Genomic DNA, 12,635 nt, shown 5'->3' with positions numbered 1-12,635 from the left:
TACTGACTGCCTGGTCCTTAGACCTGGTCGGGGAACGGCCTCTGTCCGACCTTTTTTTGTGAGGCACCAGGGATTGAGAGTGGTGCCTAACACTGGTCTGGGTCCTGTGCGCGAAGCCGTGGTGGTGCCTAAGGTCTCTAGAGAGGTCCTTCCTTGGCACCGGCTCACACACTGAGAGTGCCGGTGCACTGCACACCGAGGAAGTGATGCTTAGGGCTGGCTCCCCCGTGCTGGGTTCTGACTGAGGCTGAAGCACTGCCTCCATAAGTAAAATATGGAGGCGCTGATCTCTGTCCTTTAGGATCCTAGGGTGGAACCTTCTGCAGATCTTACAACGTTCTTGAAGATGACCCTCACTGAGATACTTCAAGCAGTAAGTGTGCGGGTCACTTCTGGGCATAGACCTGCCACAGTCTGTACATGCCTTAAAGCCCGGGGACCGACGCATGTCCCAGTGCCAGGAGAACGTTGGGGGACAGTGTGGGGGAGGAAGCCCCCTAAAGGAAACTTATGAAGCTATTTACACTAACTATATTACTACTCTATACACTAAAAAGGACACTGCGAAGAACACGTGCTTGCCCAGACAAGAGCAATGGGGATAGGGTGACCAGATGTCCCTTTTTTATAGGGACAGTCCCGATATTTGGGGCTTTTTCTTCTATAAGTGGCTATTACCCCCCACCGCCTGTCCCGATTTTTCACACTTGCTGTCTGGTCAACCTAAATGGGGAGTTCCAGCTAGCCGTCACAGGCAGTAAGAAGGAACTGAGGGGGTGGTGGGTTGGCAGGGCCCTATATTGAGCGCCATGAAGGCGCAACTCCAGGGAGCGCCCAGGCTGACCCTATGGATACTGCTAGGGAAAATCTTCTGTCTGTCATGCACGCGGCATGCGCACACCTGATTGGAATTGACATGAACAAGCACTCAAAGAGATATTTATAATACAAATATTTTTCAGTTTTCCACCCTCAGTACTTCTGAAAATCCAGTTATCTCTCTGAAAATGGACACAAAGAAAATGAGGAATACACAATACCTCTGCCTCTTGAGCTAATAGAGTAACTGGAGAGGATAAAAGCCCACCATTGCTATGTGGACCATTCACTACACAGAGATAAGACACACACTTTGTCGGTGGGTTTCACAACTATTTGCTGACATCAGAAAAATGCAGAAACTTGGAAATCCTGAGGTAGATTTGAGATTCTGAAATGGATTGTTTCTAGTGGTTATTTATCCTTCTACCCTTCAGCCCAGCCTCTATGTGTCTCTGTTCATAACCAATCTCTCCAGCCCCCAGATCCCACACACACTGTCTATCCACCCCAACTTTTATGCCCTACCCTCTCGGCTCCTATACACTCCCATGACTCCCTGCACCCTTCTGCTCCTATCCCCATGGACCCTCTGCAAGTCCCTCCATCCCTCCTTATATACACCCTTCTCAATTAAATCTCACCCCGCAAAAATCCCCATTAGCCCCAGAAAACTCTTCCCTACCCTCCTCAAATATTCCCCCTCCTGTATTGAGACCCAGCACCCCAGCTCCCCCCATCAGTCCCAGTGGCCCCTCCCCTAACCCCTCATATATTCCCCCTCCCACACTAAACCCCAACACCCCATCTAGCCCTTCTCCTCCAGAGGGGTGGGAGGTCCTGAGGCGGGGAGTCATGTCCTACTGTTGGGTGAGTGGCCCTTTGGAAGGGTGACCAGGCCAAATTTGAATGAGCAGCACTGTGACCATGGACCGGGTTGCAATGCCCAGAACAGGGAACTGGCCCCAGCCCCACAGGACAGGAGCTGCTGCTGCGTGGTCAGTTTTTCATTTTATGTTGTTTTTAAAGGTTCTTTTCCTTTCTGTTTGTTACTTTGCATTTGTGAAAAACGTGGGGCTTTACCAATCTGTATTTGTACCAGGACAGTTACCTCTTCACCTCCATGATGCCTGAATGCCAGTGGGGTTGGGACCGCTTTGAGAGCCCTAGAGAGAAAGTCTCTCTGATCTCAGCTCCAGTGCCTGATGCAACAGTGGCCCCTAGTAGCCAGAAGGATAAATTGCAGGGAAAATCCTGCACCTGCATCCCTAGGTTGAAGCATGCTCAGTACAGACAGAATCTTTGAAGAATGTTAACAGTCTCTAACGAATCTTCACTGAGCACATGCAAACAGCAATTTCCAGAAGTTTACAACTTAACCAAATTTGAGTGGATTTTCACAGGAACTGCAAAAGACACATCCTTCACATAAAAGTTGTTAAATTGCAAATCTGTGCTCCAAAGCATAAAGGCATGAGGACTTCTTGAGGAAAAGGTGGTAAGAGTTATTTAACAAGTTCTTTTTCCCTAATCTCATTCTCCAAAACAGCTAATTTGTTCTCAAAACAAACAAAAACAGTAGCTGTTTGATGTTTGATTGTATTTCACCATTCAGTAATGCATACATTAGAGTAAAATGTATTGTTAATAAAAGTTCTGTAAAACAGATGTTTGCGTACAATGGGCAGCACCAACACACAACCAGTTGGTGGTAATTATTAATAAATAATAATAATGCAGAGTCCTTGTGAATCTTTTACATACCTCTTAAAATCCAGTTTGATGCCTTTTTTAGTGTTCACAATCTCATTTAGCCATGCCTGCAATGTGTTGTCACTCTTAGTTTCAGGAGGATGAGCCATGATTGGTTCACCATTTCCTTCTTCCTCACCACAAAGAAGAATATCTGCTTCTACCATATGAGCAGCACCTGTTCATTTAAAATATTAATATTGTGACATATCCAGATCCCCAACTTTTCAGATTCTGTGCATGTGTATTATATATTACACACAAAAACGACATTAAACTAACAGTATAAGAATGCAAAGGGGATGGAGCATGCTCAGTTGCACTGTCTTTACAGAGTATGCTCAGTCAGTCACGAATAGGAGCTATGAAAGGGTGGAGCATGCTTAGTCATTCTGTGGGTATGGCGCATGTGCAGTCTGGTCAGTACTAGGATCTAGAGGGAATGGAACATACTTAGTGAGGATAGAATTTTAGATTTTAGCTGCTAAACTTTAAGAAGTCTCTACTAAACCTGTATGAACTGCAGTTTTTCAAAGGCTTATAACTTTGCCAGATTTGAATGGATTTTCACCCAGAAACAGAAAAGGCATCTCTCATAAGGCCATTCCCCTACCAAATTTCAAGCTCCTTCTACAAAGTATGGGTGTGCCAGAGTTTCTCAAAGAAAACTTTGATTTTTTTTAATATGGCCAAAATAATTTATCTTTCCTTAGCCCCATTCTCATAACTGACTGAACCATCCTGGCTGAAACTTTCCAAAACAATTCAGCCTGAGACAGATAGCCAGCATGGAGAACTTCAGCCCAAATGTTAAAAACGGCAAAGTTATAAGAAAAGGAAAACAGACTCATAAAGGAAAGTGTCTGGCAATCTTAAGAGGCAGTCCTACCAGCCCCACCTACAATACATATATATATATATGCATATATATTCATGCACACACACATATTTTAAGTTACTTAGATTTAAAAACTTGAGACATAATGAGACATAACTTTACTTTCAGTAGGCAGCAGAATAGCTGAGTTACGTATTTTCCTAATTCCTTCACAAATCAAATTAAATTCCACTGGAAACAAAATCTAATAATTTGAGGTAATTAAATCTTCATGAAAGGGGAAAAAAACAAAAAAAAACAGTTCAGAGCTTCTAAGAAAGATTATCCAATATAGTCACATTAAAATATTTTAAACTTTTATTTTAAAAAGCAATTAATAGAAGAAGATGATCTGTTAATATAAGACCTCAAATCCTTGGAACCCTAGACTGTTTTGGAAACATGGAGTCACCAGGTTTTGCAATGTAACTGATGAATAGATCACAGTCATCACTATCAACTGAGACAGAAGACCAAGATCACCCCTGTCACTCCAGAAAAATGAATGAAGCCTATTGGCAGAAGTTTTTGTATTCTCTGATGGGAATGACAGATTTTGGTGACATTTTGGGTAGTTATCTGCATCTGTGTATCATAGAATAGCTCACACAAGTTCAATTTAAGTGTGCAAAATCCTTCAATCATTGTTCTTCATTGTTGGCAGATATCAAGTGAACTCAGGAGTGGATTCAATATTAAGACTGTGAAACTAGTCACATAACTACAGAAATGCCCCACTTTGGTATATATGTATCTGTCACCACAAAAGGAACATTGGATTTATTTAATCTAAATGCACAGTTCACATACATAAGTGGAATTTTACATAGTGGCTTATCTGCCAGCAATGAGGACTGACCAGTTTGCACTTTGAAAGTTCCACTCAAGGTCTATTAATAAGTGACATCTTCAACTGGATAGGGACAAAAACAGGGTGGTTGCTTAAGAGAGGACAACAGAGAGTAGTTGTTTATTTAGTGAGACAAAATAACTGGTTAGCAATTATTAAAAATTAAGCAGAAAAAAATCAGGTGAATAATCGTAGTCAATGACATCTTGAAATGTACTATGCTACTTCAGCTCATGACAAAGATACAAGTTATTTTTGGATGCAGCATTCACCAGCTATTCACCTGCAAGACTGTTAAGTTTGTGCCTTCAACAGAAGTGAATACACCACTCACGAAGATAGCGTGGGTAATGGAATGAACAAAACTATTAATTGTAATATCCATACTTGTGCTTTGTCAATATGGATGACAGCACAACTAAGCTAACTTTTATGGTCCCAAGAGAGACACATTCTACATTTAATAGCCAAGTCTCAACATCCTTACAAATGTGGATGGCAGTTCAGTATGTGGGGTAACAATCTTGATAACAGTTAAATCACTTGCATTTGGCAGACGTGCTTCTTGGGGTGTAAAATTATCAATGTACTCATTTAGGAGACAAATAAAGATTGTTTCCCCAAAAGAACCAAACTGAGTCTGTGCTTTCCACAAATCCAAATGGAATTTAATTACATCTTAACTTTGGACTCTGCAACACTATATTCTATGTTATGTCACCAAACTAAGCTTAGAGCATCATAAAAATATTTCACATGAAAACAATGATATTGACAGATCCATTTTCCAAAATACACATACAATACTTACTTTGTATTGCCTCTTTCATTTGTGATTTATTGTTTGCTGCATGATACCAGATAATTTCTGCTCCATCTCTGGTTTTAATCTGGTTAGTATTCAGAAAATAATCCAATACATTTTCATTCCAAGCTCCTATATCAATAATATTTAAAGTAAGTACTACATACATAAAAAAAGTTTAAAATACCTTCTTACCACTGCAACTGGAAAAGGAAGAAAAACATCAGACAAGAAGAGAATAAGCAGATGCCTTTCCAATCCTGCTCTAAAAAACACAATCCACACACTACATGAAGTCCAAATTCAACTTCTTCCTGGGGATTTAGTTTACTATCAAAGAAAATAAGATAAAAACCTTCTCCTGGTTTTGGCTGTTCCTAAGGTTCCTCCCAAAAGACTACTGTACTCAGTCCTCATCTTTAATCTTCTCTTTTCATGGTGTAATTTGCACTGCTCTTATAAACAGTGAGGTAGCATTTAACTTGCTAACGCTGCTCAATAAATCAGCAGGATTAGCAGCTATTAACAGACAGAGTGGGTGTGTGACAGATAGTATCCTGTAACATCTTGGACAAACCTTATTTAATTGAGTTTAACATCTTGGGAGTCCATTGTATTAAAAATGCTATTGTCTGTGGTTACTGAGGGATTGTGTGTATTTCCAGGGAACGGTATCTAGGATAACAGTAGGGGATGATCAGGCAAATTCATTGAGGTTGTAACAGCAGGGCCGCCCAGAGGATTCCAGGGGCCCGGGGTCTTCGGCAGCGGGGGGCCCTTCCGTTCCGGGACCCGCCGCCGAAGTGCCCCGAAGACCCACGGCGGGAACCCCCCGCCGCCGAATTACCGCCGAAGCGGGACCCGCCGCCGAAGTGCAGCCCCCACCGCGGGTCTTCGGGGCACTTCGGCGGCGGGTCCCGGAACAGAAGGACCCCCCCGCCGCCGAATTACCGCCGAAGACCCGGCTGCACGTCGGCGGCGGGTCCTGCTTCGGCGGTAATTCGCCAGTGGGGGGTCCTTCCGAAGCGAAGAAGCTCCTGCGCCCTCTTGCCCCGCCCCCTCTGGGCGGCCCTGACCCTATCCACACCCCCCCAGAACACCCACAATCCAACCCCCCATTTCCTGTCCCCTGACCGCTCCCCCAACCTCCGCCCCCTCCCTGTGCCCTGACTGTCCCCAGGACTCCCTGCCCCTTAGCCAACCCCCCCCGGCCCCAGCCTCTTATCCCCGGCTCCCTCCTCACCCGGAGCCTCAGCGCCTCGCCCGACAGCTGCAGCTGTCCCTGGCAGGGCCTGAGCTCCATCCCGCTCAGAGCCGCGTGGTGAGGGGGCGGGGCTGGGAGCTCCACGCCGAGTGGAGGGAGCTGAGCTCAGCCCGGAGCTCGCAGCCCCACCCCCTGTCCACGCGGCTCGGGGCGGGGCAGGGCTCAGGGGCCCCGCCGGAGACACGCCGCTTGATGCGCTAGGGCTCCAGGAGAGGGGCGGAGGCGGGAGCCTCAGCTGTTCTCTTGGGGGCCCCTGCGGAGCCCGGGGCGGCCCTGTGTAACAGCTCCAGAGAAAGCCCCCCCCCCTCTGGGCGGCCCTGTGTAACAGCTCCAGAGAAACATCCTCCACCCTCCTTGGGTGCTCAGAGGGGGCTGCAGCAGGCTCCCTACCCGGCTGCTGGGAAGCAGTGACCTCCAGCTGCTAGCTCCATGTGTCGTCTCCGCTCTGCCCCAAGCCCCAGTTCTACAGCTCTCATTGGCTGGGAACTGCAGCCAATGGGAGCTGCAGGGGCCATGCCTGAAGGCAGAGACAGCACATGGAGCTAGGAGCTGAGGGAGGGGAGCCCCTGCAACATGTGTTGGACTCTGAGATAAGCACCACCCTGCACCCCAATCCCCAGCCCTGAGCCCCAAACTTCCAAACTCCTGCTTCTGCTTCTGGGAGGTGGAGCTGGTGCTGGTGCGACTGGCCCAGGGGGTGTTTGAGCTGCTCAGGCGGCTCCTGGGCCAGCCACACGGGCCGCTGCAGAAGTCACAGAGGTCACGGAATCCATGACAAACACGGAGCCTTACTTATGACTGTGACAATCACACTACTGTACCACCTCTGAGAAGTGAGGCAGACCTACTTATGCAGTCTGCCTTTTGCTGGGAAAATCACAGTATAGTCAGGGAACTGTGCAATATCCTGGTCAGGAGGGAGAGAGATGCAGGTTTCCACCCAAGAAAGGCAACAGCTAGGGAGCTAGAAGCCTGAGAATAGGTGCCCTTGCTGAACCACTAAGGGGAAACACAAGTTGCCCTGACCCGTGACAAGGTGTTTCAGTAAACACTGCCAGTTTGTTACAGGGAGAAAGTGAGAGAGGAGCTAAATTATACGGGAGGCGGGGGGGGGGAGAGAAATTGAGCAGAAAAGAGTGCTATTGAAACCAAATAATTCTATAATCCCATAATTCTATAATCCTCTCTCATCTGTTGTTGTATCTTCTGCTTTCTGTAGAGGGCACAATCCTCTCAACCGTTGGCAAGAAAATGACGGCATAATAGGTTCCGTACTACAGGGATTTTAAGTGCAACTATAAAATCCCCCTGGTTTTATAGGTGCTTCAGTTGCCCTTATGACCCTCACCATTATGGCATCTTCCTTTCATTCACCTGATGAACTGTGTTAATCTATTCTTCTAGCATCACCCTAGAAGCATCAGGCAGTAAATTCTGATCGTTGTCCCATTGTTACAATGTACTTCCCATTAGACCTCTGCGTAGGACTATTTTTAATCCCACTCCCACTGTTATGCCAGAGGGTCCCACTGCAGGGCTCTACACTAATCCCATACAGGGCTCTAATTCCCATACAAATTCCGTTGATTCAGCAGGAAACAAAAATCTGATAAACCCAGATAACTCTTTTCAGATTAAGTTAAGGTTGCAGTCTCCCAGTCTGAGGGCATATAATATTTTAAGAGTGCGAGTGAGTTTAGTTGCATTTCTCAAATAAGGCACCAAAACTATTTTCATTTTGCCACCTGGATATACCAGCTCACCATCTTCCTGATGTATATCTACTATCAAAACTGCAACAAAGAATGCTCATTTTAGAATTTGTTTCATATACATAGAGCCCTGCAAATCATGAATATCCATTTTATATCCACAGACCAGTTTTGTGGATCAGATGAGGACACAAATTTTGTATCTAGAGCTCCGCAAATCCGTGGATATCTGCTTTATATCCATGGACTATTTTTGCAGATACAAATTTTGCATCCATGTAGGGGTCTACATATATAGATCTTAGTTACTAAGTGTGATGATTTGCCAGCACACTAACTGATGGGTTTTTTTACTAAACTGTTCTAATATGATTGGGGGGTGATGTCTGTGAAAGTAACATGCTAACTTTGTCTAAGGACACTTGGATAATTGCCTGGCTATTATAGGACTCTACTCTTAAGGAGGAACCAGACTGCCTCTATTCAGTGCATTCTGCCACAAGCAGGAATTCATAGAATCCTTTTGTGTGTCCTGTATAAACAAGGCTGTAAAGCAGCACACCATTGTACTATTAAGCCATTCTAGTTTTTCTGATCACTAATAAAATTGGACTGTTACAGATGGGTCAGATAGTTTGGGTGCCTTGTTTGAGAACTGCAATCTTCATGCTGCAGTTCCTGAGTTTATATTTTCTTCAGAGCTCGATTTTTGTACAAGGTAAGAAACGCTCACACTGCTGAGTTACCTGCAACTTCACTTCACCGCCACAAAAATTCAGTAAGAAAATTTCTTTAGGTTAGTCATAACATGGAAATGGGGAGCAAAGAAAACTTGGGGGGGGTTCCCCGACTTGACGTTTACACCCTTTAAAATCATCCTTAGGATAGCCATATGGGGCTTGCCAGGAGCATCCCAAGTCCTAGGAACTATAAGGAAAATTACCAGGAGCCATCTCATACTCTAGGATCTATGGTCGTGTACTCTCACAGACAGGAGGGCCCTAGCAGCGGAGGACTGTAGGCTTTTAGCTGGGTCTGAGGCGCGGAGTACAGAGGTCGGCGAAGGGGCAGCTCATGGTTCCCTGGAACAAGACAACCTATGTAAGAGACAGGAACGTTTCCGCCCCTCTAACGCGGCCGCGGGTTTTTTAACTCTGCCACGCGGCCGACGTGACGCAAACGCGCTCAGATTCATGACGTCATATCACAAACGCCGCTAGCGTCACAAAGCAGAAATTCGAAGTTTCTCTCCCTTCACTTATATGCTCCGGTTCCGGCGGGTTTTCCCCGACGTTTAGTCTGGGGGTCGGTTTTCCGCCCAGCCGCTCTGCAATTTGTGTCCTGCCGGCCAGGCGCCCGCACGCCATCCCCTAAAGCCAGCGCCCCTAGGCAGAGCCTCTTGCCCGCCTGCCGCCTCCAGGCGGCTCGGAAAGCGGTTTGGTTACCACCGCCCCCCAGAGCAGCGAGCGCCGAGGGGCCGGGCACCGGCGCTGACGACACCTCAGCGGGTCGGCGCCGTGTGACGGGGCGTCTGGGAGGGCAGGTCCGGCGCAGGGCTGGGCTCAGACGATGCCTTTCGGCTACACCACTCCCTCGCCCCACCCCCAGCCAGGCCGCCTCACCCAGCCGGGGGGTACCCGGCTCTTACCGAGCTCCCCCTCCATGGCCGGGCGCAGGCGCCTGGGTCCTGCCGGCTTAACCCCGCCTCCTGCGGCCGGGACTCGATTCGGCCTGGGGCGCACGGATCCGCGGTTGCCGGGGCGCACGGATCCGCGGTTGCCGCGGCACCAGCGAACAACGGTTGCTCCTGTAAGGCAGCGCAGCAGCTCGTGACTGTCTTCTCGGGCGGGGCGCCCTGGAGCTGCTGCGGAGGGACCCGTTTTACCCCGCGGGAGAAGCGGCTCTTGCTGTCTCCTTCCCAGGTGCCGGGGCCCGAAACCCCTCTCAGGGCCGAGTTGGGCACATCGCGGCCCGCCAGCCCGGACGCGCAGCCGCGCGGTTCGGTAAGGCCCGGAGAGGCCCCGCCGGCGTGTGGAGGGGCGGGTGCGGCTGGTGGGGCTGGAGGATGGATTAATGCCCCAGCCCCCCCAACGGCAATTCAGGGGAGACATTAACGGTTCGGCATAAACCGAGGGGGGCGTGTTGCTGTCGTTGCCCCACGTCACCGCAGGTTGCTGTGGCGCCGGCATCATGTCCAGCGCTCAGTGACCGGCCCTGTCCGCTTCGGGCTCGGGCCGGGTAGCGGTACCGCTGCCTGCTCCAGCCCGGACACCTGTTAAATAACGGTTACGGGGCACGAGCCCCGAGCCTAGAACTCTGTGGCTGCTGCTCGGCCCTACACAACTTTCCCGCGTATTTTTACATTTTTAAACAAGCAGTACAGAGGCTGGCTTAATGCCCAAACTGCAGCATAAGGATAAACGAGAAACCACCTTCCACGCTTCTCACTGGCACAACTAAGGTGAATACCCTCAGTAACGGAGCGGTGTGAAGAGCCACAGGCATTTTTATATTAGGGAGTGTTAACACCTTTACAAAACATGTAAACAGAAGTAAAACAATTATAGCGAACACTGTCGTGTAAAGAAACATGCAGTAATATAATCAAAGCTCTGTGTAAGGTGTGAGCCTAGATGTTTTAAAGAGACTTGTTTCTGGTGCAGTTCTTAAAAGGAGTAAAATTGACAACTTAAACAATATTCAAGAAATTGGACAGGTGTACTGGTTTGTGGACGTGTATTTTAATTATCGAATAAATAGTAACCAAAGCATTTATTTGTGGTGTCTGTTTTGTTGGGTACATAATTGATGCATTATTTTTTCTGTAACTTCCTAATTTTGTTGGAACCATTCCTTGAGTTTTTTTTAACAATTTTTCTTTTGCCAGTGAGAGGCCTTCAGTAGTAGATAAGAGTAATTAATTTCTTTGAATAGGACCATTTCCACAAGGAAGCCCCTGGAGCATGTAGTAATAAATAGCCAACCATTTGTAAAATTTGATTATAAATTGAACCCTAGTAGGCAGACTGGAAATGTCCATCAGATGAATAAAACCACCTCTTTCACAGTTTCTCCAATATTTATCCCCATTCAATCTATGTTTTTTAACCTGACTTGTGTGAGGTATTATTGAAACACTATGTTAAAGAAATGTTCTTTCATCATGCAGTAGATGAGGTTGCTGGTCCTCTTTTCCAAATCAAAACTCATTCCTCTAGGGTAACTTTTCTATCCAAATCCTATTCTGACCATGTCATAGATGGACATTTCTTTGTTAGGCAAGTTGTCTGCAAAGACAAATTAGGCAGCAGTCATTCAGGGTACGTCTACACTACGGGACTATTCCGAATTTGCATAAACCGGTTTTGTAAAACAGATTGTATAAAATCGAGTGCGCACGGCCACACTAAACACATTAAATCGGTGGTGTGCGTCCACGGTCCGAGGCCAGCATCGACTTCTGGAGCGTTGCACTGTGGGTAGCTATTCCGTAGCTATCCCATAGTTCCCGCAGCCTCCCCCGCCCCTTGGAATTTCCGGGTTGAGATCCCAGTGCCTGATGAGGCAAAAATCATTGTCGCGGGTGGTTCTGGGTAAATGTCGTCAGTCACTCCTTCCTCTGGGAAAGCAACGGCAGACAAGCATTTCGTGCCTTTTTTCCATGGATTGCCCTGGCAGATGCCATAGCATGGCAATCATGGAGCCTGTTTTGCCTTTTGTGACTGTCACCGTATGTGTACTAGATGCCGCTGACAGAGGCGATTCAGCAGCGCTACACAGCAGCATGCTTTTGCTTTTGCATGACAGCAGAGATGGTTACCAGCCATACTGCACCATCTACCAATCCATAAATTGGTAAAAAGATGATCATGGCTACCAGTCGTTTTGCACCATTTGCTGCTGTCATAAGTGCCCCTGGCTGCTCTTAGCCAGGGGCGCAAAAGCCAAAATTGGGAATGACTCCCTGAGTCAATCCCTCCTTTTTGGTATCTAAAAATAGAATCAGTCCTGCCTAGAATATGGGCAAGTGTATTAGAGAACCAGTGTATCATAGAACCAGAGAGCACAGCTGCTCTGTGTCAGATCCAGCAGAAATTATGAGCTGTATGCTATTCACAGGGGGTGCTCCTGCAACAACCCCACCTGTTGCTTCCCTTCTTCCCCCAGCCTTCCTGGGCTACCGTAGCATTGTCCCCCCACTTGTGTGATGAAGTAATAAAGAATGCAGGAATAAGACACACTGACTTGTTAGTGAGAAATGAGTGGAAGGCAGCCTCCAGCTGCTATGATAGTCCAGACAGGACAGTAAGGAGTGTGGAGGAGAGGAGCCCAGCATCCCTCCACTAGTCCAGGGGCAATTGAATCTTTTTTTTACACATGAAGGGTGGGGGCTGACGGAGCTCAGCCCCCTGTTGCTATGATGACAATGGTTATCAGCCATACTGTACCATCTACCAGGAAAAATTAGGGCCAGGCGCCCTTGATCGACCTGACGGATGCTAGTCAGCATGGTTACCAGCCCTTTTGCACTGCCCCATGTGCCAATAGGCTGATGA

The 12,635-nt window shown here is 47.4% G+C and overlaps 1 protein-coding gene across 4 annotated transcripts in view; it reads right to left on the bottom strand.

Moving 5' to 3' along the window:
• Positions 1-9,831, bottom strand: part of FAM151B (family with sequence similarity 151 member B) — a 68,011-nt gene extending 58,180 nt beyond the window's left edge. For 3 of the 4 annotated variants that reach the window (XM_045020768.1, XM_045020769.1, XM_045020767.1), the window contains exons 1-3: positions 9,728-9,831; positions 5,110-5,235; positions 2,584-2,749 (exon numbers count right to left, since the gene is read on the bottom strand). In XM_045020768.1, coding sequence (XP_044876703.1) covers positions 2,584-2,749; positions 5,110-5,235; positions 9,728-9,743 — 308 coding nt within the window. In that variant the 5' untranslated portion in view covers positions 9,744-9,831. Of the gene's footprint in view, positions 1-2,583; positions 2,750-5,109; positions 5,236-9,022; positions 9,274-9,727 lie in introns of those variants that run through there. The other variant, XM_045020766.1, reaches the window with a different exon arrangement.
• Positions 9,832-12,635: the final 2,804 nt, after the last annotated feature.

Source organism: Mauremys mutica, chromosome 6 (assembly GCF_020497125.1).
Source record: "Mauremys mutica isolate MM-2020 ecotype Southern chromosome 6, ASM2049712v1, whole genome shotgun sequence".
Lineage (NCBI taxonomy): Eukaryota > Metazoa > Chordata > Testudines > Geoemydidae > Mauremys > Mauremys mutica.
Note: the sequence above shows the minus strand (reverse complement) of the source record. Positions and strands in the feature narration are given on the sequence as shown.